The sequence below is a fragment of the Pseudorca crassidens genome, chromosome 6, assembly GCF_039906515.1.
Source record: "Pseudorca crassidens isolate mPseCra1 chromosome 6, mPseCra1.hap1, whole genome shotgun sequence".
NCBI classification, from domain to species: Eukaryota; Metazoa; Chordata; class Mammalia; order Artiodactyla; family Delphinidae; genus Pseudorca; species Pseudorca crassidens.
In genome coordinates, this window is record NC_090301.1 from 38347981 (window position 1) to 38374300 (window position 26320).

General features: G+C 39.4%; 2 protein-coding genes across 3 annotated transcripts in view; one reads left to right on the top strand and one right to left on the bottom strand.

Annotated features, from left to right (window-relative positions):
* Window positions 1-26320, top strand: part of GTF3C3 (general transcription factor IIIC subunit 3) — an 86332-nt gene that overhangs the window by 42261 nt on the left and 17751 nt on the right. The window lies entirely within an intron of this gene.
* Window positions 20899-26320, bottom strand: part of CCDC150 (coiled-coil domain containing 150) — a 92703-nt gene continuing 87281 nt past the window's right edge. The window contains 2 exon segments of the mRNA XM_067741143.1: window positions 20899-21310; window positions 21595-21705. Of these exon segments, the coding sequence (XP_067597244.1) occupies window positions 21194-21310; window positions 21595-21705 (228 nt within the window). The 3' untranslated portion in view covers window positions 20899-21193.

Consider the following 26320-nt stretch of genomic DNA (forward strand, 5'->3'; position numbering starts at 1 on the left):
CTTATATTTATAAACCTTTTGGATTTTTTTTTCTTCTCTGAATTGCTGAATTTTCTTCTCTGATTTTTTCTTCCTTGAATTGTCATATCCTTTGCCCATTTAAAATATTGGGTTCGGGGCTTCCCTGGTGGCACAGTGGTTGAGAGTCCGCCTGCCAATGCAGGGGACACAGGTCGTGCCCCGGTCCGGGAAGATCCCACATGCCGCGGAGCGGCTGGGCCCGTGAGCCATGGCCACTGAGCCTGCGCGTCCGGAGCCTGCGTGTCCGGAGCCTGTGCTCCGCAACGGGAGAGGCCACAAGAGTGAGAGGCCCGCGTACCGCAAAAACAAACAAACAAATAATAATAATAAATTGGGTTCTATTTTTCTTATTTAATTGTAGGTATTCTTTAATCTGGAATTAAATCTTTGTCTTTCACTTGTTTTTTTTCACTTTATGGTGTCTTTTTTTTAAATTGAAGTTTTAAGTTTTCAGCATAATCAAATTTATTATAATTTTTTCCTTTTATGGCCAACATGAAGCTTCAGGAGAAAGTTGGACTGTGTTTATGAAAGTCAGGAAGATTCTGGAACATCAGGTGGAGTTCTTAGGAAGATCCCAGTAGAAGGCAGACTAACCCCACCTCCATCTGGACTGACAGGAGGTAGGGAACAAATGGTGGGACCACTGAAATAGCCTGGGTGGAAAGCTGGTGGGTTCTGGAAGCAGAAAGTGGGTGCTGGGGGAGGGAGAGGCGTCTATAGAAACACGGCTAGACTTCTCAGAGACTAAGAGACAGAGGTGGACTTTGAAGGATTTACTAGTCCCTCCTGGAGATGTAAGAATTAAAAATATGGAGAGGGTACATGGCCCAGGTACTTGCCTGCTAAAGGGCTTTATAGCAAGCTTTGGCTTTGCCTTATACAAATGATTCTAGTCTCATCACAAACCAGAGGTCTTCTCTAGGAAGAGTCAAGAACTTATATATGTTTTTAAAGGCAGTGGAGATGGGGAGGCCTACTGGCTTCTGTGGGCCAACTTCAGGCATCTCAGGAAGCAAAAGAAACTCCTGAGATTCTTCTAATTGTTAATTCTGAAGGAAGGAGGGAAAGCGGGGACTATACTATAGGGAATCAGAGAAAACCACACAGAGCAACTCCCATCAGCTAGCAGAATCCCTTGGAGCAGGTGAGGCAGAATTGGCCTTGTAGGTGTGAGAAGAGATGTTAATAATCCATTAAAGGCAGTAGGAATCAGAAACCTATAAGCCTCACCTGTCCAGAAGAGACCTTCCATTTGAGGTCATGGGGTTTTCTTTGACGGGAATCCTTTATGACTGACTGGTGGCAGAGTCTACCTACACAAAGGTGCACTCCCTTGGTAACTGGAAAAGGTGCAGAAGTGCTGAGAGGCTGCCAGGAATGGACTGGGGGTCCAGACTGACCCAGCATTACCTCAATCTCTACTTGGCTCCAGGCCATAAAGCAACTCCTGGCTGTCTTCTAGATGGGGTGGGGGGTGGTGAAAAGCTGTCACAAGGGGAGCCATGCCAAGAGTTGTTGGTCCCAAATAACTGCCTTTTACTAGTCATTCTGTGAGCTAATACTTATAAGGTCTCTGTGGCTTGAAAATAGAAAGTCACTGATACTTGGGATACCCTGTGATGCGCTTGTTAATTTCCAAGCACTTTGCGGAGGTAAGAGAAGTTGTAGGCAGGCTGCATTGTCGTGCCAGGGATCCCTGGGCTCACAGCAACAGGGGAGCTGATTATAACCAGCTCCCAGAACTCGCTGTTGTTGGCAATAGGGTAAGGAAGGTATCATACACATGCTTATGTCTCCTTTGTATGGTGCAGCCCTTCAGTGTTCCCCAGACTTCCTGGGAGCAGTGAGGTCAGGGTATTAAGAGCAGGGTAGTGCTTTGTGCTCCCCCAGCACCCAACCTAGAAATGGAAAGAAGGTTAATATGGAAGTTGAAGGCTAGGAACAGGCGTGTCATCTCACTACACCTGGGAATTATAGAAGCATAGACATTTAATGAACGTTGGAAAGAGTTTGGGCAGAGAACCATGGTTTAAGGTAGTGCTGTCCAATAGAACTTCCTGTGATGTAAATGTTCCACGTCTGTGCGGTCCAATTTGGTGGGCACTAGACACTATTGAGCTGTTGAAATGGGGCTAGTGCAACTAGGAGCTGAATTTTAAATTATACTTAATTTTAATTTATTTAAATGTAATTTAAATTAAAATTGAAATAGCTTTGGCTGCCATATTGGACTGTACAGATTTGAGGGACCATATTAAGACATTCTTAATTAATGCCATTATCTGAATTTTAAAGTTCTTAGGCATTTTAAATAGTCTCCCAGTGGTAGAGGCTGTGTATGAATTACAGGTACTGAACAAGCAAACTTAGATTGATCAGTTCATTGTGCCCTGAGTTCAGGATGCCCTCAACTGCCAAACAGAACTAGCGTGTCAGGAATAGGGGTTCCCAGATGCTCACGGTGGAGAAGAAAGAGAAGACAGCTCACATTTGCCGGTACAGGGAGTCACTGGAGAGTGGTTGGGATATGAAATAGTTGGTGGTGCTACTGTGGGTAACGATTCAATGATGTTGAAAGGGCTTTGGAAGAGCATGAGAAACAGGTCCCTGAACTGGTGGCTCTCCTGCAGGAAGTAAGAAATCTGTCACTTGAAAAGCATCATTTCTCTTGCACTTCAGAGAAGTATGTGAAACACATCACTTTTAATGAGCATCGGATTCGAATAGATTTCTTCCCTGGTCCATCAGCTGCTGAGAACTAAGGCTATGTTTTGAGTTTAATGGGTATGATAGGTGGTTTGTTGGAGACAGTCCTGAAATCACCCACCATTCACCAATTTGACTAGAGTAACTTGGCAGCAGGAGGACCTCTTCTGGGTCTGGAAATAGGGCAGAGCACCTGGCTGTGGATGAGAAGCAACCCCAGTGCTACCGGAGGCTTTGCAAACCCCCCGAAGTCTTGCTTATCACACACCTTTTTATTTCAGGAGGATTTGGGGGAAAGAAACCTGTCACATTTGCCATGGTTGTTCATCTGACAGTGAGGAGGCCTTGTGTATCCTCTGTGAGGTTCAGACTAAAGTAGTCTCTCCCAGCTGTAAGCCAGGACCCGTGTGGGTGCCAACTGACTGCCCGGAGGTGGGGGCCTCATTGCCATACCAGGTGGGCCACAGGTGCAAGACACAGGTAGACGAGGAGGAGAAAACTCAGTGGGTATGTTGTTGGCTTGTCAATTTTGTTTATAAAATAAAGGACTCTTTTTTCTAGTTGTCTTTTCTTTTTAATTTATTTTATTTTTGGTTGCGTTGGGTCTTTGTTGCTGCGTGGGCTTTCTCTAGTTGCGGCGAGCAGGGGCTACTCTTCGTTGCGGTGCGCGGGCTTCTCATTGCAGTGGCTTCTCTTGTTACAGAGCACGGGCTCTAGGCGCACAGGTTTCAGTAGTTGTGGCTCGCAGACTCTAGAGCACAGGCTCAGTAGTTGTGGTACACGGGCTTAGCTGCTCTGTGGCATGTGGGATCTTCCCGGACCAGGGATCAAACCCGTGTCCCCTGCATTGGCAGGTGGATTGTTAACCAGTGCGCCACCAGGGAAACCCTCTAGTCTTTATTTTTCCCTATAGGTTTTCTGTTTGGGGTGTCATTCTTAGAAATGTCTTTCTCTTCACAAGATGACAAAACTTTCCACTCATATAATCTAGTACTTTTATGGTTTTGTCCCCACCTTTTAAAAATGTGGTTAAATGTACATAACATGAAATTTACCATTTTAGCCATTTTTAAGCGTATAGTTCTGTGGCATAAAGTACATTGACATTTTTGTGCAACCGTCACCACCATCATCTCCAGAACTTTTACATCTTTCTCAACTGAAACGCTGTACCCGTTAAATGAGAGCTCTCTATTCTCTCTCCCCCAGCCCTTGGCAACTGTCATTCTACTTTCTCTCTCTATGAACTTGAATTTGACTACTCATATAAGCGGAATCATACCGTTTTGTCCTTTGTGACTGGCTTATTTTACTTAGCATAATGTCTTCAAGGTTCATTCACGTTGTAGTATGTGTCAGAATTTCCTTCCTTTTGAAGGCTAAATAATATTCCATTCTATTATATACCAAATTTTATTTATCCATTCATCCATTGATAGGCATCTGGGTTGTTTCTACCTTTTGCTATTGTGAATAATGCAGTGAACATTGGTGCACAAATTTCTGTTCAAGGTCCTGCTTTCAATTCTTTTCAGTATATACCCAGATGTGGTATTCTTCCCCTTTAAGTGTAAAATCCATCTGAATATAAAGGCTGGTACTGAGGTAGGATGAGGTGGAAACCCACCCTTGTTTTACTAAAAGGCTGACTGACCAGTCTGTGTCTCGATTGACTTTACTGAATAATTTTTTACCACTGTTTTGAAATGCCACCTGCAATGTCCGGTCTGCTTGACCAGCACAGTGACTCAGTCCAGTGGGACACTCACAGTCACAAGACCAATAGGCCACACCTGGCATCAGCCTCATTTAGATCTATAGAAGGATACAGGACAGGAATTACAGCATGTCAGCAGAACAGCATCAGATGTGTCATCACCAGGGGTCCTTACAGAGTCCAGGAACTAGACTTCTGGCCTCCAAGGAACAGCACAGTTATAACGGAACAAAGCCACACAAGAACCAAGACCACCATAGGAACCAATATTGTTTGTAAAAGCTCATGAACGTCACTTCCAGGGCCCTGCATGGAAGTATGCACTCGCTCACAGAGTGAACCTCATAGTGAAGCCCCACGGCCCTGCTTCCCACCAGGTGTTATAAGCCTCCCAGTCTACGTGCAATTTACTCATTAGGGGGTCATTTTTACTATAAGCAATGCTGCCTGGTAACACAGCTGACACCCTACCCTATTAGGTTTCTAGGCAAATAATGCTGGGAGAAGGTGAATCCAAGGTCTTTTCCTTTTGGAAAAGGAGAAAGGGTTTTGTTAACTCTTTATTCACACCATCTTAATTACATAGCAAATTCAAATGGTGACTATTTCTGGACTTTCTGTTTTGTTCCATTGAACTGTTTGTTTCTGAGCCAGTACCAAATTATTTTAATGATTATAACTTTACAACACATTTATTTTCTTTTTTTTGAACTTAATTTTTATTTTATATTGGGGTATAGTTGATGTACAATGCTGTGTTAGTTTCAGGTGTGCAGCAAAGTGGTTCAGTTATACATATACATATATCCATTGTTTTTTAGATTCTTTTCCCATATAGGTTATTACAGAACACTGAGTAGAGTTCCCTGTGCTATACAGTAGGTCCTTGTTGATTATTTTGTATATAGTAGTGTGTATATGTTAATCCCAACTTTCTAAATTATCTCTCCCCTCCGCATGTTCCCTTTGGTAATCGTAAGTTGGTTTTCAAAGTCTGTAAGTCTGTTTCTGTTTTGTAAATAAGTTTATTTGTATCATCTTTTTAGATTCCACATATAAATGACATCATATGATATTTGTCTTTCTCTATCTGACTTACTTCACTTAGTATAATAATCTCCAGGTCTGTCCATGTTGCTGCAAATGGCATTATTTCATTCTTTTTTATGCCTGAGTAATATTCCATTGTTGTATATATGTACCACATCTTTATCCATTCTTCTGTCAATGGACATTTAGGTTGCTTCCATGTCTTGTAAATAGTGCTGTAATGAACATTGGGGTACACGTATTTTTTCAAATTATGGTTTTCTCTGGATATCTGCCCAGGAGTGGGATTGCTGGATCATATGGTAGTTCTGTTTTTAGTTTTTTAAAGAACCTCCATACTGCTCTCCATAGTGGTTGTACCAATTTACCTTCCCACTCACAGTGTAGGAAGGTTCCCTTTCTCCACACCCTCTCCAGCATTTGTTGTTTGTAGACGTTTTGATGATGGCCATTCTGACCAATGTGAGCTGATACCTCATTGTGGTTTTGATTTTCATTTCTCTAATAATTAGTGATGTTAAGTATCTTTTCATGTGCTTTTTGGCCATCTGTATGTCTTCTGTTTTATTCCATTGAACTGTTTGTCTATTTCTGAGCCAGTACCAAATTATTTTAATATTTATAACTTTATAACACATTTATTTTCTTTTTAAAAATGGCTTATTTAGTGAAAGTATAATATACTTAGGGAAAAGGGCTCAGATCATAAGTGTAGGGGCCATTGAATTATTTCAAAGTGAACACAACCATGAAATCACCACCCAAATCAAGAAATAGAATGTGACCAGCTCCCCTACAGGCTACCTATACTCATTGCTGGTCAGAATGTGCAGTTTGAACTGTGTCAATCTAATTACGCTGGAACTACATTTTCCATAATTCCTTTCTCTGAGTGGTTCCACGTTAAGGTTGGCCTGGGGAGTTTGTGTGTCTGTGTGTGTGTGTGTGTGTGTGTGTGTGTGTGTATATATATATGTAATTTATGTTTGTGCAGTTGACTGCTCCCCCTAACCCCACCCCACTACATTAGAAAATCCATGTGCTGCTATCTTTGCCTCAAAGACAAAGGAATTGATAGATGCCTCACTCAAGGACAGGAAGGTAAAACCGTTTGTATAGAATCAGGACTCAAATCCTAGTTTTTTTGATTCCACATATTGTGATCTCTAATTGAACACAAACTTTTCCCCACACTTAGTTAATTTAAGGTTTTGTGAAATGAAAATACAGGTACTATATTTATTGAAAATATTTGCTTGCAACTGGACCTGTGCAGTTCAAACCCATATTGTTTAAGGATCACCTATGTGTATATATACACACACACATATATATGTATATATAGTTTTATATAATATATTTTATAAACATATATATTATAGATAAATAAAGTGAAATCTGTATTTTTATATATATTTGCTCTTGTTAAAAACTCTCAATTCCTATTTTCTTGAGTATTTTTATCTTCGATGGATGTTGATTTTTATTGCAGGCTTTTTCAGCATCTATGAAAATAATTTATTTTTCCCATAGATTTTTAATATTTTTCCCTTTGGGTTTTTAATATGGTATATGATATTAACAGATATCCTAATATTGAACCAACCTTGCATTCCTAGAATACATCCCCCTTGGTTATAGTATATTATTTTCTTGGTATGGTGTTGAATTCTGTTTGTGGATTCTTTAGTATTTTTGCATGAATATTCATGAGTGATATTACTCTGTAGTTTTTTTTTTTAACATCTTTATCAGGTTTAGGTATCAATGTTATACTTGCCTTAAAAAAGGTGTTAGGAAGTTTTCCTTCATTTTAATGCTCTGGAATAATGATGAAGCCTTTGGGTACCAGACTTCGAAGGTTTGGTAGAATTCCACGTTTATGTTAGGTAATTTCTTAATAACTTTCTCTATTTCTTCTACAGAAATTAGTCTGTTTAAGCTTTCTATAATTAAGAGCATCAATTTTGATCATCTGTATTTCCCTAGGAAATTATCCCTTTCATCTAAGTTTTCAAATTTATTTGCAGCAAGATGTGCAAAGTAGTCTCTCATGACTTAAAATTTCTTCTGTTTCAATGGTTATTTCCACCTTGTCATTTTTCAGTATTTATGCCTTTTCCCTTTTTAATGATCAGATTAACTAGTGGTTTTGTCTATTTTGTTAATTTTTTAAAATAGGATTTTAATTTATTTACTAGATCTATTTTTTAAATTTTCTATCATCAATTTCTGCTTTTATCTTTATTATTCCCTTCTTTGTATTTTCTTTCGGTTTACTTTGTTCTTTCACTAGTTTCTATGAGCTTGAAACTTGATTTATTGGTTTTCAGTTTTTCATTTTTATTGATAAAAATGTTTAGTGCTATGAATTTTCTTCTGATCACAGCTAATATTTTCGTAAGGATTTTTGCATCTCTATTCATCAGGGATATTGGCTTGTAGTTTTCTTATGGTATCCTTGTCTAGTTTGGTATCAGGGTAATGCTTGACTCATAAAATGAGTTTTGGAAGTGTGCCTTCCTCTTATAATTTTTGGGAGAGTTTGACAAGGATTGGTATTAATTATTCTTTGAATGTTTGGTAGAATTCACCAGTGAGGCCATCTGGTCCTGGACTTTATTTTGTTGGGAGGGTTTTGATTACTGATTCAATCTCCTTATTAGTCTTCAGTATATTCAGATGTTCTGTTTTTCATGATTCAGTATCAAGGGTTGTATATTTCTAAGAATTTATTCTAGGTTGTCAAATTTCTTGGTGTGTAATTCTTCATAGTAGTCTGTTATGATCTTTTGTATTTCTGTGGTATCTCTTTTTTTCTTGGTGGGTCTAGCTTAAAATTTGTCAGTTTTGTTTATCTTTTCAAAGAAGCATCTCTTAGTTTCATTAATCTTTTATGCTATCTTTTTAGTCTCTATTTCATTCATTTCTGCTCTGTTCTTTATTTCTTTCCTTCTACTAACTTGGGCTTCATTTTTTACTTTTCCTAATTCCTCGAGGTGTAGTGTTAGGTTTTTTATTTGTGATTTTTCTCATGTCTTGAGGTAGGTGTTTATTTCTATAAACTTCCTTCTTAGAACTGCTTTTGCTGTATTCCATAAATTTTGGTGTGTCTTATTCCAATTTTCATTTGTCTTAGGTAGTTTTTATTTCTCTTGTGATTCCTTCTTTGACCCACTGGTTGTTCTGTAGCATGTTGTTTATTCTCCACATATATGTGAGTTTTCCAGTTTTCTTCTTGTAAGTAATTTCTACTTTTGTACCACTGTTTTTAGAAAAGATGCTTGATATGATTTCAGTCTTCTTAAATTTATTAAGACTTGTTTTGTGGCCTAACATATGATCTATCCTAGAGAGTATTCCAAGTGCACTTGAGAAGAAGGTGTATTCTGCTGCTTTTGGATGGAATGTTTTGTGTGTATCTGTTAAGTCTATTTGATCTAATGTGTCATTTAAGGTCTATGTTTCCTTATTTATTTTTCTGTCTGGATGATCTATACATTGATGTAGGTGAAGTATTATAGTCCCCTACTATTATTGTATTGCTGTCTATTTCTCCTTCTTTTTAGTCTGTTAATATTTGCTATATATATTTAGGTGGCTGTTATGTTGGGAATGTAAATATTTATACCTGGTATATCCTTTTGCTGGACTGACCCCTTTATCATTATCTCCTTCTTTGTCTCTTATTACAGTCTTTGTTTTAAAGACTATAATATTTTGTCTGATATAAGTATAGGTAACTCAGCTTTCTTTTCATTTCTGTTGCATGGAATATCTTTTTTTATCCCTTCACTTTCAGTCTGTGTTCTTACAGATGGAGTGTCTTGTGAGCAGCATAGTTGGGTCTTAGTTTTTGTGTCTTTTTTAATCCATTTAGCCACTCTTTGTCTTTTGATTGGAAAATTTAGTTCATTTACATTTAAAGTAATTATTGATAGATATGTATTTATTACCATTTTGTTAATTGTTTTCTGGCTGTTTTATACTTCTTCTCTGTTCCTTTCTTCTCTTGATCTCTTCCTTTGTGGATTGGTGACTTCCTTTATTGGTATAATTAGATTCCTTTCTCATTATCTTTTGTGTATCTACCATAGGTTTTTGCTTTGTGGCTACCATGAGGCTTATATATAACAACTTGTAACAGTCAATAAGTTGAAAACAAGTTTGAACATATTTTGAAGTTCTACCTTTTTATGCACCCCCAAAGTTTTATATTTTTGATGTCACATTTTACATCTTTTAATCTTATGTATCCCTTAACTAATTATAGTTATTTTTACTACTTTTTCCTTTTTAGTTTTATAAGTGAATGATCCACTACATTTACCAGTGATATTTATACTTTTATATGTTTTTCTGTTACTAATTGGTGCCCTTCCTTTTCAGCTTAAAGAAATCCCTTTAACATTTCTTTCTTTTTTTTTTTCTTTTTTTGACTGGCAAATACTTTCAAAGATTTATTGTCAGTAAGCATTTCTTTTAAGGTTGGCTTCATGGTAATGGATTCCTTTAGTTTTTGCTTGCTTGGAAAACTCTTCATCTCTCCTTCAATTCTGAATAATAATTTTTCCAGGTTGAGTATTCTTGGTTGGAACATTTTTTTTCTTTTAGCACTTTAAATATATTGTGTTACTACCTTCTAGCCTGTGAAGTTTCTGCTGAAAAATCTGTTCAGAGTCTTATGGGAGGGTTCCCTTGTATGTAACAAACTGTTTTTCTCTTGCTGTTTTTAAGATTTTTTCATTGTCTTTCACTTTTGAAATTTTAATTGTAATGTGTTTCAGTGTGGATCTCTTTGGGTTCATCTTTTTTGGAACTCCCTAGGCTTTCTGGATCTGGATATCTATTTCCTTCCCCATGTTAGGGAAGTTTTAAGCCATTATTTCTGCAAATAATTTTCCTGCCCTTTTTTCTCTTCTCCTTCTGGGACCCCTTTAATGTGAATGTTAATATGCTTGATGTCCCATAAGTCGCTTAGGCTATCTTAACTTTTTTTCATTCTTTTTCTTTTTGCTGCTCTGATTAGGTGAGTTCCACTGCCTGGCCTTTGAGTTGACTGATCCTTTCTTCTGCTTCATCTACTCTGCTGTTGAACCCCTTTAGGATATTTTTCAGTTCTGGTACTGTGTTCTTCAGTTCTGTGACTTCTATTTGGTACTTTCTTATATTTTTCCTCTCTTTATTAAAGTTCTCACTAGGTTCATCCATTGTTCTCCCCAGTTTGGTGAGCATTTTTATGACCATTATTGAACTCTTTATCAGCTAAATTACTTATCTCTGTTTCATAGGTTTTATCTTCTTCCTTTATTTGGAACACATTCCTCAATTTCTTCATTTTACATGACTCTTTGTTGGTTTCTATATAGTAGACGAAACAACTACCTCTCTCAGTCTTGAAGGAGTGACCTTGTGTAGGAGATGAACATTATCATTCAGCCCTGCCCCAGCTCTTTGTTGTCTCTCAATCCTTTGTGACTGTCCACACGGCCTATTTTATTTTTAATAGTTCCCAGTAGTTGAGGGTGTGCCAAGACCTGTCAGTGTTCCAAAGAGGGGTATTTCAGTCAGCACCTTGATTCAGGCAGATCTAGAAGCCAGACCTTCAGGCAGCAGCTTTTAAAGCATGCAAATATATACAGTCCTGTGGAACTGCAAGCATAAGTCCTGCTGGCCCCTAGAGCCAGGTGATCTGGAGGTGCCCCTGGGCAACAGCTGCAAAAATCAAGGCTCCAGAGGAGTGTATAAGTTCCTTTTCTGGGGGTGAGGCAGAGGGAGAGAGTGTAGATGGTGTCCTCTTGCCCATATTTCTTGAGAGCACCTCCACGTGCCTCTTAATGCATGCTATACCTGAATCCTGTCCCTTAGGCCAAAGCTCCAGGACAAGTAAATACCTCTTTCACAGAAAGACCAAGGGTGTGTTTCAGTCTTCTGTCTGTGCAGTGCCCTGGGGGTGGCAGTCTGCCAAGAATTCTCTCTTCTATTGTTACAGTCCTGTGGAACCCAGGAATGTGAGCCCCTGTGGCTACCAGAGCCAGGTGATAAAGGGATGTTTCCTGGGTGGCAGCCACAGATACCAGGGCACCAGAGGTAAAAACTGGGGCACTAGACATGTGTAAGAGCTCCTGCCCGAGCAATACTGGCATTCTGGAGTGCCAGTACATGCTCTGGAGAGAGAGCATGAAGGTAGTGCCTGCCCTCTGCAGTCTCTAGAAAGGTTTACAGTCAGCCCTTGGTGTGTTTTTAATTAGAAGCCTTGCCCCTATGCTGCATCAGTGATGCTAAACTTTTAGGCCTCTTTCATAAGAAGAATGAGCTCCTGGCTCTCCTGAGCTCCTTGCCTCTTGCTGTGGGTGGTAGCAGTTTAAGCTCCTTGCCTCTTGCTAAGGGTGGTAGCAGTTTAAGAATTCTTTCTCCTGGCTATAGTTCTGTGGGACCCATAGTATAAGCCACCAGAGCCAGAAAATGTAGAGGTGTTCCCTGGTGGCAGCTGCAAAAATTGGGGCACCAAACAAGGGTATAAGCTCCTTTCTGGAATATACCAGCAAGCTGGAGTGAAGCAGGGGGAGAGCACAAAGATTGTGCCCACCAGCCTCTCTTACCCAAGATCACCTCCTAGAAATGTGCCAGACCAGTAAAGCCTGCTGCTCAGGTCAGAGCTCCTGGACGAGCAAATAGGCCTCTTTCTCAGAAACACTGTGAGTATGTTTCAGTAGCCTATCTTTGCAGTGCCCTGGGGGTAGTAGTCTGCCAAGAACTGTCTCTGATTGTTACAGTCCTCTGGCACCCAGGAGTGTAAGCCCCCAGGCCTCCAGAGCAAAGTGATCAAGGGGCATCCTGTGGGCGGCACCCACAAAAACCAGGCACCAGATGCATATAAAACCTCCCCTCTGGGAGATACTGACACTGGAGCACAGTGGAGAGAGAGAGAGCGAAAAGAAAACAAAGGTCTAGAGTGGAGAGAAAAGATGGTACCTCTAGATTTAGCAAAATTAAAGTTTTAGTGAAGATGGCACTCCCTGGTTGGAGGGTAGAGATGACACCTGCCAAGGGGTGAGAAAAAAAGGCACCCACTGGCTTTAGCAATGCAGAGGGAGAGTGTGCAAATGGTGCCCACCATCCTCCGTCCCTGGAGAGTATTGCAGCACATCCCACCTTCTGGTGGATGCTTTAAGATTGGCAGTTGAATCTCTTGTAAAGTTGAAGTGCTTTTCAAATGGCTGCTTCTGTGCTGGGCCCTGTGGTGAGTGAGTTCATGCAAGCCCTTCAAGGGCCATTTCTCAGATTGCTGCGGCCCTTTGGGTCTCATGGACATGAGCCCTGTTGGATTTCAAAGCCAGATGTTTTGGAGGCTTGTCTCTCATGTGCAAATCTTAAAAGTTGAGGTGCCTTTTTTGGGGTACAAACCCGTCACTCCTCAGGGAGCAGCTCTGGGTTTATAAGTTTCCTCCTGATTGTGGGTTGCCATGCCAGGGATGGGGTTTGTGATGAAATTGGATCTCAGCCTCTCCTACCGCTTTGATGTGGCCTTTTGCTCATTTTCCCCATGTAAAGGAGATGCTCAGCTAGTTTTCAGAGGAAATTGTCCCATATATAGCTGTAGATTCAGTGTGTCCGTAGGAGGAGGTGGGTCCAGAATCTTCTTACATCATCGTCTTGAACTGCCTCCCTTGCTTGTACTTTTTAAAAAGCTGTTAGTCCAGTTTCCTTATTTAACCTTTGGCTATCTGGTTTATCAAGTTTTTGTTTATCCTTTAATGCCCTCCTGTGGCCTACATAGCAATAGTATTATTCTATTTTTGTATTTCCTTCTTCTTTTTGCCATTTTTTGTAGTTGCATTTCTGCTTTGTCATAATGTGCAACATTTGTACATCAGTTTTCCATTGTTATTCTGAACTTTGCTTCATATATTGCTTTATATATATATATATATATATATATTTTTGGTGGTACACAGGCCTCTCAGTGTTGTGGCCTCTCCCGTTGCAGAGCACAGGCTCCGGACGCACGGGCCCAGCCGCTCCGCGGCATGTGGGATCTTCCCGGACCGGGGCACAAACCCGTGTCCCCTGCATCAGCAGGCGGACTCTCAACCACTGCGTCACCAGGGAAGCCCTGCTTTATATATTTTTAAATGCTCACACCATCAGTCCTTTGCCTGAAATTTTCCCAGTTATCACTTGGTTGGATGAGGCTCATCCTTAATACAGAGGTTGTGCAAATAAGGCCCACAGGCCAAATATGGCCCATAGCCCATTTTTATATGGTTTATGAGCTAAGAATTTTTCTTCTTATTTTTAAAGGGTTGTATAAAACACACACACAAACCAAAGAATAATGAGTGACAGAAACCATATATGACCCTCAAAGCCCATAATATCTACCATCAGGCCCGTTACAGAAAAAGTTTGCTGACCTCTGCTCTTGCAAATTTCTTAAGAAGGGCTGATGGGTACAGAATTCTCTAAGTTTTTATATGTTTCTAACCAATTTTCTTAGTCTTGCTATTTGAAGGACAGTGTTGCTGGATCCTTGGTTCACACACATTCTTTGAGTTTTTTTTTTTTTAACACATTCTTAGAGTTTTAAAAAAACGCTACTTGTATTAACTTTTTATTGCTGCTACCTTAAACCCTTAAAATAATACACACTCATTATTTCATAGTTTCTGTGCATCAGGAATACAGACACAGCGAGGCTAGAGTCTCACTCAGGGTTTCACAGGCTGAAAGCAAGGTATCAGCAAGGCTGTGCTTCTCTCTGGACGTCTAGGGAAGAATTTGCTTTGAAGCTCAACCTGGTTGTTGGCAGAATTCAGTTTTTTTTGCAGTTTTAGGAGTGAGGTCAACATTTCCTTGCTGATTTTCAGCCAGGGGCTGCTCTCAGCTCCTAGAGGACACCTGCATTCTTTGCCATGTGGCCTTCTCCATCTTCAAGCCAGAAAGGGCACGTGAAATCTTGTGCTTCAAATCTCTGACTTCCCCTTTTGTAACCAGGTGGGGAAAACAGTTTTTAAAAGACTCACGTGATTAGACCAGAACTTTCTTAAAGTCAATTGTAACATATAATTGAATCATGAGTAAAATCACCATTTTCACAGTCCCAGGGATGGTGTAGGCATGCATATCGGAGTGTAGAAAATCTCAGGGCCTTAGAATTCTGCCTACCACACTGCTGCACTGTTGCTTTGCTTGGTGTGTTTGTTTTTAAATGTCTATTGCCAGTTTCTTTTGCCTTTTAAGTTATTTGATCTTTTTGCCTGTAGACTTTGATAACATTTTGTCTTTGAAATCTAATAGTTTTATTAGAATATGTCTCAAAGTTGATCAGTTTTCCCAGGGTACCCGCAGCATCCTTATTAATGTAGATTCAGATATACATTTATTTTTTCTATTTTTGGAAAGTGTGCTTGGGATGTAGGTTAAAATATTTCTTCTATTCTACTGTTTTTTCTTCCTCAGGGCCTCCAATAACACGATTATTATTCCTTCTTTGCCTATTTTCCATTCCATTTACATTTTCTCTGAACTTCTTTATACAATTTTCATTTTCTTGGTTGTTTTCCTGCCTTTCTTCAATGACTGTTATTTTCATCTGAATCTGTTCTCCCTTGAGCATCCTGTAACTTATTCCTCATTTCTGAGACAATTTGTCTTTTTCTTCCATTTCTTTCCTGAGTTTAAACAACTCTCCTTTTACTTCTGATTTTTGTCCATTTCTGGTCTCAGTTTTTGAATTTGTTTCCCAGTGGTTTATCGTGTCCTCAAAAGTTTGTCTGAAATACATTTGTTTGGAATGTTCACTTTTTGTGTCCTCCTTCACGAATGCTTATGGGAAATTTTCCTCAGTTGAAATGTAGGGAATTTCACTTCCTGACTTTCTGCAGTAGCTCTGTACGGACTTAACTTTCCTCTTGTTCACAGGTATGGTATTTTATGCTTCTCTTTTTTCTTACTGGCCCTAAAATTTTCCTTTTTTCTCTTTCCCCTTAACAATTTCAAAAGAGGGCTTCTCCCTTTTGCCTTTTTTACTCCTCCAGAATCTATGCATTTTGATGACTGCCCCCTTAAATCATGCCTGTACCTTTTAAATCATGTATGTACTTTGAAGTTCCTTTCCTGTAGTTCATGCTCTGATCTGCCTGGACACTTTTTAGTATGTCTAGATTTAGGGTGCATTTAGTCTTTGTGGTGGCAGTTCCAGATCTACCTCAGACTCCTTCCCTAGTTTCCTTTTTCTGTCTTCACTGCAGTTATTTTGGTCTACCTTTGTCTGCCACAGAGCCTCCTCATTTTACTTAATTATTTTGAAGATTTGACATTATCTGCCTTCGAGTTATATAGAGTATGGTTTTGTGTAGAATTTACTTTTTCTTTCTTGTTTCATATTGCTTGTGGAGGGAATATTAGGAGGCAGACAGCTAAGTAGCCGCCACGTCTTTAGTTACCTGAAAGCCCCTATACATAGGTTACTAACGAAATAGTTTTAAAAGCTTCAGGAAGAACTTGACAGCTCGTGGCTGTCCATTAGTGCTCTAGAGGAAAACGAGTGTCAGTATGAGGACCCTATCCGCTACTCAAAGCTCTCTGGCTGCAGTGTAAATGAAGTTCACTAGTGACCTTGGTGTATTTTCTCCACTTACAAACTTTTGACATCTGTGGTTTTGATCTGGTCCACCTCCATTTCCCCTTTCTTCTGGAAATATCACTTAGATTTCCTTTGGGGACCACCCTCAGTTGCAGAGATAGACACATCTCACATAGAGATCTAACCAGTCAGTAGATAATTCATCTTTCAAGTCACAGTGATTGGTTGAGGGTGGCGTTGAACCAATCCTTCCAATGAGACTCAATCCTGATCTCTTATTAGAACTATATAAGAAAAGAAAAACACTCTGCTGGGGTTGGTAATCAGGAAATATTCCAGTCTGTTTTAGTCTTCTATATATTGTTCATCGTTTCTGACCATTTAGAAAAGGGATTACATTAGCAAATGGTTTACAGAGTCCCTATTGCCCAAGGAAATCCAAGGTGGAGAAAATATCATAGTGTGGTACCACCACAGAGCCACCTCGCTCAATGAAGTGAGAGATCACCAGGGACAAAAGCGCAGAATAAACACTCTTGAGAGGAGAGATGTCAAATATTATCAAATAGTCAAATTTCTTAGAAAATCTCCTCTTTTTTCGAAAGTATTCTGGGGTAGACCCCACAGCTGAAGTAAAGGAGGACTAGTCCTCCCTTTTTGTTAACAGGCTCGAATAGAAACTAGGGAACTTATTAAGAAGAAAAATTGAAATGTGAAACTATTTTTAGAAAATATATAATACGTGGCCAGATGTTTTTAGAGAGGCTTAGAGAGTAAACAAACTATGGCTCTGTAGATAAAATTGACCCCTGAGATAAAAACTAGACCAAAAGGTCTTCTGTTAAGAATTGGAAGCCTGTAGGTAAAGAAGCCAGGAGAACAGTGCAAGTGAAAGGAGCACTGAAATAACAATGGTTCAATACTGGCTAAGAAGCTGAAGGACAGTCCAAAATCTGTCTCATCATGGCCGCTCTGAGGGAGACCTGAGTCCACAACAGTTCCTCGTCCTTTCTCTAAACTCCCAAGTGGAACAATATAGCATTCTTATGGATATTAGTGATCTCTACCCTTAATCCTGCTACTCTGGAACATCAGATCCTCAGAGGAGTTTTGAAGTTGTCTAAAAAGCAAAATGACTTACAGTGAGAGTGAGAGAGAGAGAGAAGAATTTTGTCTTAATGTAAAAATGACTGACATGATAAAAGATGATGAAGAATTTGAACATGTATAGTAATCATAGAAGCTTGAGAAGAAATAAACTGTATTTGATTTGGTCTACTAGAACCACTCTAAAAACTGAGAATTTACAATAAGTCTCAACCCGTATCTGATACTTTGGGATCTCTGTTGGAGAAATATTCCTTTATTCTTTGTGGCACCTACAGATTTAATAGGCAGGATCTACTTCCAGAGAAAATATACTGCAGCCCTTTCATATTACCAGATTATAGCGGATGTGACATTAGAATACCTACACTAGCCTAAAGAAATGACTCAAGGAATTACCAAAGATACTTACATGTGGAATCCCCCCAAAAAAGGTCAAACTCATAGAAACAGAGATTAGAAAAGTGATTTCCAGGGGTTGGGAGGTAGAGGAAATAGGAAGCAGTTGGGAAAAGGGTGCAAACTTTCAGTTATAAGATAATGTATAACATGATGATTGTGGTTGAAAATACTGTCTTGTATAACTAAAATTTACTAACAGAGTAGAAATTAAGTGCTCTCACCAAAGTTTTTTTTTTAAAAGATGTGAGGTGATGGATGTGTTAATTAGCAAGATGAGAAGAATCTTTCACAGTGAATATCAAATTATTACAATGTATACTTTAAATATCTTATAATTTAATGTCAGTTATACCTCAATAAAGCTGATCAAAAAATTACCAAAGAAATAGTTATGGTCTCAGAATCCCCAAGGGTAAAAGACTTTACAGACAGGCTAACTGGAACAAAGTCAATTAGAGTTCAGATTGATTCTTCCTAGATTTTCATAAATCTCTTTTTGTACTGACATGAAAAGGGTAGGCCGTGCTCTAGGGGTGTTAAAAACATGGCACTGCCTGTCCCTTAAATCAGTAGAAGCCATGGCTTAGTCTCCTTGCTTCAGAACAATGACAGTCTTCAAGAAATTAGTCAAAGCATCTTCAGATCTTGTGTTAGGCTCACCTTTAAATCTGATGTTACCACATGCAGTAAATCTCTATTGCTAAAGGAAATCACTCATCATTTTCCTACTAGTTAACTAAATAATTATAAACTATTGCCACTTTCTTTTTCTCATATTACCATCTACTGGTATAATATTCTTTGAGTATACAGAATAGTTACAATAATTGTTTTAATGTCCTTGTCTGTCAACTCTAATGTTTGTGTTAGTTCTGGGTCAATTTTGATTTTCTCATTATGTTCCTGCTTCTTTGCATGCCTGATAATTTTGCCAGAAATCGTGATTCTACCTTGATGGGTACCATTTTTTTGTATTTTTCCAAATATTCTTAAGCTCTGTTTTGGAACACAGTTACTTGGAAGTGGGTCATTTGGAGCCATGCTGTTAAGATGTGTTCGGAGCAGAGCTGTGTTGACTCCAGGGCTCACTATTCGCTACTACTGAGGCAAGGCCCTGTTGTATACTACCCAGTGCCCGTAAGTCACAAGGTTTCCAATACTGGCTGGTGAGAACTGGTACTGTGTGTGTGTGTGCGTGTGCGTGCGCGTACATGTGCGTGCACCTGCATGCTGGGCGCCGTCACTTCTAACCCTTTTGGATGGTTTTTTCTCCAGCCTTAGGTAGATTCCTCAAAGGCATGTGCTAACCAGTACTCAGCTCAATACTCAGAGAGGACCTTGTGGACGTCTCTGAGATGCTCCCTCTGTGCAGCTCTCTCCTCTCCCATACTCTGTCCTGGAACGCTTGCAGCCTGTGTCTCCCTGGACTTTCAATTCTCGTTCCTTAACCCAGGGAACCCATCCTAATTTCCACTCCTTGCATCATAGCCTGAACCCCCTCAAGGCTGTAAGTTGAGGCAACAATAGGGCTCACCTCACTTGTTCCCTTTCTCTCAGGGATGAGAGTGCTTTGTTGCTTGATGTCCAGTCTCTTAAAAACCATTGTTTCATATTTTGTCTGTTTTTTTGTTATTTCAAATGAAAGAGGGTCACAATAGAAGCTAGTATATATGATAGACACTCTAAACGTACTATAGAAACACTTCTAAAGTATCATAGAAATACTTTAACAAATCATCACACTAAACAGGCAGTTTTAACTATAATCTTGACTAGAATTGATCACCAATCTAACTCTATAATTCTCCTCTTGTTCTGGATGAGGACATTAATATTCTTGGCATGTGACTGTCGCGACAACACTCATTTGCATCCCATTAAGATTGATCATCTCTCCTGTGCAGCAATTGGGATCTTTGTTACTATGCATAATTCAGGACCAAGGTTTTCAGTGCCACCCCAGGACCAAGGTTAATTGTTCTATAGGGCTCTTAGTTAGGCTGTTTCAAGATTCTGACTCCCCCATACCATCAAATTGACAATACCTCCTTACCTCCAAAGGGATAAATACTATAGGAGTTAGACAACCTAAGGAGGCTTTTACCAGCCTGCCAATCAGTGGGTCCCTCACTCTTGAAAGTCAGACACAGAAATGGACGCCCTCCAGGAAACTTGCCTCCGAATGTCTAATCAACAATAGTCTCACTCAAGTACTACACATCTACAGATGATGTCAACCTACTTAAACCTCTGAAACTCTTCCAGTGCTTGAACTCCATGCTTCCTCAAAACCCTATATAAGGTCAGCAGTTTGCTCTGATCAGGGAGGCCACTGTCTGACTAACTTATCTCTCCCCTACCACAGTAAGCAATAAATTCAGCTGTGTTTTTTTATTTTTTAGTATTTTGTTCTATTTTATTATATTTATTTATTTTGGGCTGCATTGGGTATTCGTTGCTGCGTGTGGGCTTTCTCTGGTTGCGGAGAGCAGGGCTACTCTTTGTTGCAGTGCGTGGGCTTCTCATTGTGGTGGCTTCTCTTGTTGCGGAGCATGGGCTCTAGGCGCGTGGGCTTCAGTAGTTGCAGCATGCGGGCTCAGTAGTTGCAGCACGCAGGCCCTAGAGCACAGGCTTCAGTAGTTGTGGCACATGGGCTTAGTTGCTCTGCGGCATGTGGGATATTCCTGGACCAGGGATTGAACCCATGTCCCCTGCATTGGCAGGTGGATTCTTAAACACTGCGCCACCAGGGAAGTCCCCAGCTGTGTTTTTTTTTATATCAGATATTGAGTGGTGGGCTCATCAACCTCTGAGAGTCTTATATTTGATATTCTAATTTTATAATTGCTCACTTGATTTAGGTCCTAATACTATTACCAGCAGCTACCATTACTTGAGCATCAATTAAGCCAGATATTATGTCAGCTGTTTACATACTTTAAATCTGGATTACTTAATCTGAAATGAGAAGATAAAGCTGAATTTATTGCTTACTATAGTAAGGGAGAACTACACTGGTCAGGCATAATCTCCTGGAACAGAGTTGAATAAACTTCTTTGTAAATGTCCAAGGAAGCTGCAAATACAACCTCTGAGATATCTTATATACAAATAGAGATATGGTCTTATAAAAGGTGTGCTAGTAATTACCCAGCATAGAAGGGTGTATGTTTACTAGACAGTGGGAGAGTTTTTACTACTTTTCAGGTGATCGTATTTCCAGGGATTATCTACTAGATGTTAGGACATTTCACTGAAATAAAGTATCATATCATTTAGTTGCCAAATCATCCAGTACCTCATTAAATGCTTTTTGATAAAATTTACTTAAAACAATAGCCAAGTATCATGCAACAGCATCTCCTATCATACAACACATTAATATAAATTTATTGGGGGGAAAGGGACAAAAAAGATGGGGTGGTTCTATATTGATATCAAAGAGTTCATAAAAGGATAAACTCAGGTCCAAAATCTTCAGTCCACATCAAAGACTTCATGTTCTGATGACGTTGGAAACAGCCCAGCCCTAGTTGCTGGGCTCAGGGAATCAGGGTGATGTAGCTGTTCTAAGTGAAGAAGCTCCTCTGTCAAGGACATCACTTTCTCTTTAGTTCAGAATGACACTTCTTGGGCACAAGTCTAAGATTCTGTTTATTCTCCCATCGATGTAGAGCAGACTGATTGGATACGCCGTTGTGCCTTTTATCTTGGTCCTGTTGGAAAGAACACACACCCCAAAACTGTTAGAAACTAACTGCAGAGCTGAGGACCTATTTTGTCTTTATGGATGTCATTTTTCAAGATAGGTGGTTCTAAACTAGACAGCTTGGGAGAGGTAGAACTTTTAAGAAAGAAATTCAGTTCATTGGTTTTCCAAACAGTAGTTAAAAGAAATCTACAGATTAGTGGAGAGTAGCTGGATGAAGAGAGAACTTGTGTAATTAGAAATCTGAGTAGGAACAAATCCAGAATTGCTTAAGACAGCCGAATATTCCACCTTTTCCCGCCACCTGTCTTCCCTCTGCAACCGGTTTTTGGTCAGCTCAAGTTGTAGGCCATCGAGTCTGCAGTTAAACCAGCGCTGAGCTTCTTCCAGGTTAGCTGTTATCTGCACATACAAATGTTCTCATTAAAATTTACAACAAAGGAACACTTAATCTTTTTGTGTATTAGTTCAAGAGACTCTTTTTTTTTTTTTTTCTTTTTCGGTACGCGGGCCTCTCACTGTTGTGGCCTCTCCTGTTGCGGAGCACAGGCTCCGGACACGCAGGCTCAGTGGCCATGGCTCACGGGCCTAGCCGCTCCGCAGCGTGTGGGATATTCCCAGACTGGGGCACGAACCCGTGTCCCCTGCATCGGCAGGCGGACTCTCAACCACTGCACCACCAGGGAAGCCCAAGACTTTTTCTTTTTACACTGTATAATTTAAAAGCTTTATTTCCCCCCACAATTAGCAAATGGGCTTCATATTAGTTAAACTGGAAGTTTTCTTCCTATGGTTGCCAGTTCAAGAGACTTTACTTAGATATTAAAAGACTCAAATTCTAACTGCATAGTCTTTGCAACCTGTTTGCATAATACACATCCTCCTATAGATGAGAGAATAATTTCTGAATATGGAGTTAAACAATGAATGCAAACCTGATTTTCATGCATTTGTTAATATTTCCTGGATGTGAACTGAGATGAGAGGGCTTGGGAGAAAGTTACGATAGGAGTGAAAGTACAAGATGGCATTGAAAATTCATGTGGTAGTTCAAACCACACTTTGAGTTCTGTTCTCTAAGACTAAACACTTCTCCAAAGTCCCTGAACTGTAAAGCCTAGATTTTCCTGCTGTGCTTTATAAAGGTAATACAATGAATTAGTAAAAACACTGGACCAGCTTAGTGTAAATGGTATTTTTTATTTCCTTTATCAAAATATTTTATACTTTAGCTCCTAAGCACAAATTTCCAAACGATCTGTTAGACTTGAAAACAGTCCCTCTAATAGTCTGCCTTTGAAGATGATCTAGAATCAGTATTCATTTACTTGACAGATGTTTATTGAGAGCCTATATGTGCCTGGCACCTTTCTATGTATTTGGGATATTTTGTTATTTTGAAGGTAGAGCCAACAGGTTTTTATTATATATAAAGGTTGCTTCAAAATAGCTGTAGAACATATCCTCTAGAATAAAAAGTAAAATGACTGGTTTTCCCCCTTTGATTATTTATGTTTCATGGACAGCATTTTCACGTTTTGACTCTGAGGTCTCAGAGACTACTGTATTTCTCTCTTGCTTGGGAGAAGGCAAGTTCGATGAGAGCAGGGGCTTTGTCTGGCTTATTCACTCTGTATCTCCATCACCTAACACGGCACCAGCCATATAATAGGTCCTTTGTAAATTTGTGCTACTATGTACTTGTCCCATATTAACCAGGTCACAGTGTGGGTACAAAATAGTGAGATAAGAAAACAGCTCTGCTTGTCATTTAACTTTTAGAAAGCTACAAAGCTAAAGTATTTTCCAGGTCTGTTTGTGCATCCTGACGACAGACACACTCCCATCCACCCCCAAACCAAACCCCACTTTTCTCTTTATCAGAAGTTGAGGGAAAGATGCTTGAAATGACATTCATTGTACATCATGTCTCCTCTTGTATGGCGAATGAGAATGGAGCCAACATTTATTGAAACTTACTCCAAGCCATCTATCAGAGTAACAGTGGTAGGTAATAACTTCCTGACTACTATAGAAGTGGTAACTGATGAGTTACAGAAAGTAAATGTAACTTCCTTAAGGGCCCAGTAAGTGTCATTGTTGGCAAACTCACAAGAGAGGAGTCCATATTCCTTTTAATTAATTATTTTTTTAAAACATCTTTATTGGAGTATACTTGCTTTACAATGGTGTGTTAGGTTCTGATTTATAACAAAGTGAATCAGTTATACATATACATATGTTCCCATATCTCTTCCCTCTTGCGTCTCCCTCCCTCCCACCCTCCCTATCCCACCCCTCTAGGTGGTCACAGAGCACTGAGCTGATCTCCCTGTGCTATGTGGCCGCTTCCCACTAGCTATCTGTTTCACATTCGGTAGTGTATATATGTCCATGCCACTCTCTCACTTCGTCCCAGCTTACCCTTCCCCCTCCCTGTATCCTCAAGTCCATTATCTAGTAGGTCTGTGTCTTTATTCCCGTCTTGCCCCTAGGTTCTTCATGACCTTTTTTTTTTAATAGATTCCATATGTATGTGTTAGCATACGGTATTTGATTTTCTCTTTCTGACTTCACTCTGTATGACAGACTCTAGATCCATCCACCTCACTACAAATAACTCAATTTTGTTCCTTTTTATGTCTGAGCAATATTCCATTGTATATATGTGCCACATCTTCTTTATCCATTCATCTGTCGATGGACACTTAGGTTGCTTCCATGTCCTGGCTATTGTATATAGAGCTGCAATGAACATTGTGGTACATGACTCTTTGAATTATGGTTTTCTCAGGGTATATGCCCAGTAGTGGGATTGCTGGGTCGTATGGTAGTTCTATTTTTGGTTTTTTAAGGAACCTCCATACTGTTCTCTATAGTGGCTGTATCAGTTTACATTCCCAACAACAGTGCAAGAGGGTTCCCTTTTCTCCACACCCTCTCCAGCATTTATTGTTTGTAGATTTTTTGATGATGGCCATTCAGACTGGTGTGAGGTGATACCTCACTGTAGTTTTGATTTGCATTTCTCTAACGATTAGTGATGGTGAGCATCTTTTCATGTGTTTGTTGGCCATCTGTATCTTCTTTGGAGAAATGTCTCTTTAGGTCTTCTGCCCATTTTTGGATTGGGTTTTATGTTTTTTTGATATTGAGCTGCATAAGCTGCTTGTAAATTTTGGAGATTAATCCTTTGTGAGTTGCTTCATTTGCAAATATTTTCTCCCATTCTGAGGGTTGTCTTTTCATCTTGTTTATGGTTTCCTTTGCTGTGCAAAAGCTTTTAAGTTTCATTAGGTCCCATTGGTTTCTTTTTGTTTTTATTTCCATTTCTCTAGGAGGTGGGTCAAAAAGGATCTTGCTGTGATTTATGTTATAGAGTATCCTCTAAGAGTTTGATAGTGTCTGGCCTTACATTTAGGTCTTTAATCCATTTTGAGTTTATTTTTGTGTATGGTGTTAGGGAATGTTCTAATTTCATTCTTTTACATGTAGCTGTCCAGTTTTCCCAGCACCACTTATCGAAGAGGCTGTCTTTTATCCATTGTATATTCTTGCCTCCTTTATCAAAGATAAGGTGACCATATGTGAGTGGATTTATCTCTGGGCTTCCTATCCTGTTCCATTGATCTATATTTCTGTTTTTGTGCCAGTACCATACTGTCTTGATAACTGTAGCTTTGTAGTATAGTCTGAAGTCTGGGAGCCTGATTCCTCCAGCTCCGTCTTTCCTTCTCAAGATTGCTTTGGCTATTCGGGGTCTTTTGTGTTTCCATACAAATTGTGAAATTTGTAAGTTGCTTTGGGTAGTATAGTCATATTCACAAATGTTGATTCTTCCAATCCAAGAACATGGATCTGTTTGTATCATCTTTAACTTTCATCAGTGTCTTATAGTTTTCTGCATACAGGTCTTTTGTCTCCTTAGGTAGGTTTCTTCCTAGGTATTTTATTCTTTTCGTTGCAATGGTAAATGGGAGTGTTTCCTTAATTTCACTTTCAGATTTTTCATCATTAGTGTATAGGCATGCAAGAGATTTATGTGCATTAATTTTGTATCCTGCTACTCTACCAAATTCATTGATTAGCTCTAGTAGTTTTCTGGTAGCATCTTTAGGATTCTCTATGTATAATATCATGTCATCTGCAAACAGTGACACTTTTACTTCTTTTTTTCTGATTTACATTCCCTTTATTTCTTTTTCTTCTCTGACTGCTGTGGCTAAAACTTACAAAACTATGCTGAATAACAGTGGTAAGAGTGGGCAACCTTGTCTTGTTCCTGATCTTAGAGGAAATGGTTTCAGTTTTTCACCATTGAGGACGATATGCCTACTTTCTGGAGAGTTTTTATCATAAATTGGTGTTGAATTTTGTCAAAAGCTTTCTCTGCATCTATTGAGATGGTCATATGGTTTTTCTCCTTCAATTTGTTAATATGGTGTATCACATTGATTGATTGATTTGCATATATTGAAGAATCCTTGCATTCCTGGAATAAACCCCACTTGATCATGGTGTATGATCCTTTTAATGTGCTGCTGGATTCTGTTAGTATTTAGTTGAGGATTTTTGCATCTATGTTCATCAGCGATATTGGCCTGTAGTTTTCTTTCTTTGTGACATCTTTGGCTTTGGTATCAGGGTGATGGTGGCCTCCTAGAATGAGTTTGGGCGTGTTCCTCCCTCTGCTATATTTTGGAAGAGTTTGAGAAGGACAGGTGTTAGCTCTTCTCTAAATGTTTGATAGAATTCACCTGTGAATCCATCTGGTCCTGGCCTTTTGTTTGTTGGAAGATTTTTAATCATGGTTTCACTTTCAGTGCTTGTGATTGGACTGTTCATATTTCTATTTCTTCCTGGTTCAGTCTCGGAAGGTTGTGCATTTCTAAGAATTTGTGCATTTCTTCCAGGTTGTCCATTTTATTGGCATAGAGTTGCTTGTAGTAATCTCTCATGATCCTTTGTATTTCTGCAGTGTCAGTTGTTACTTCTCCTTTTTCATTTCTAGTTCTAT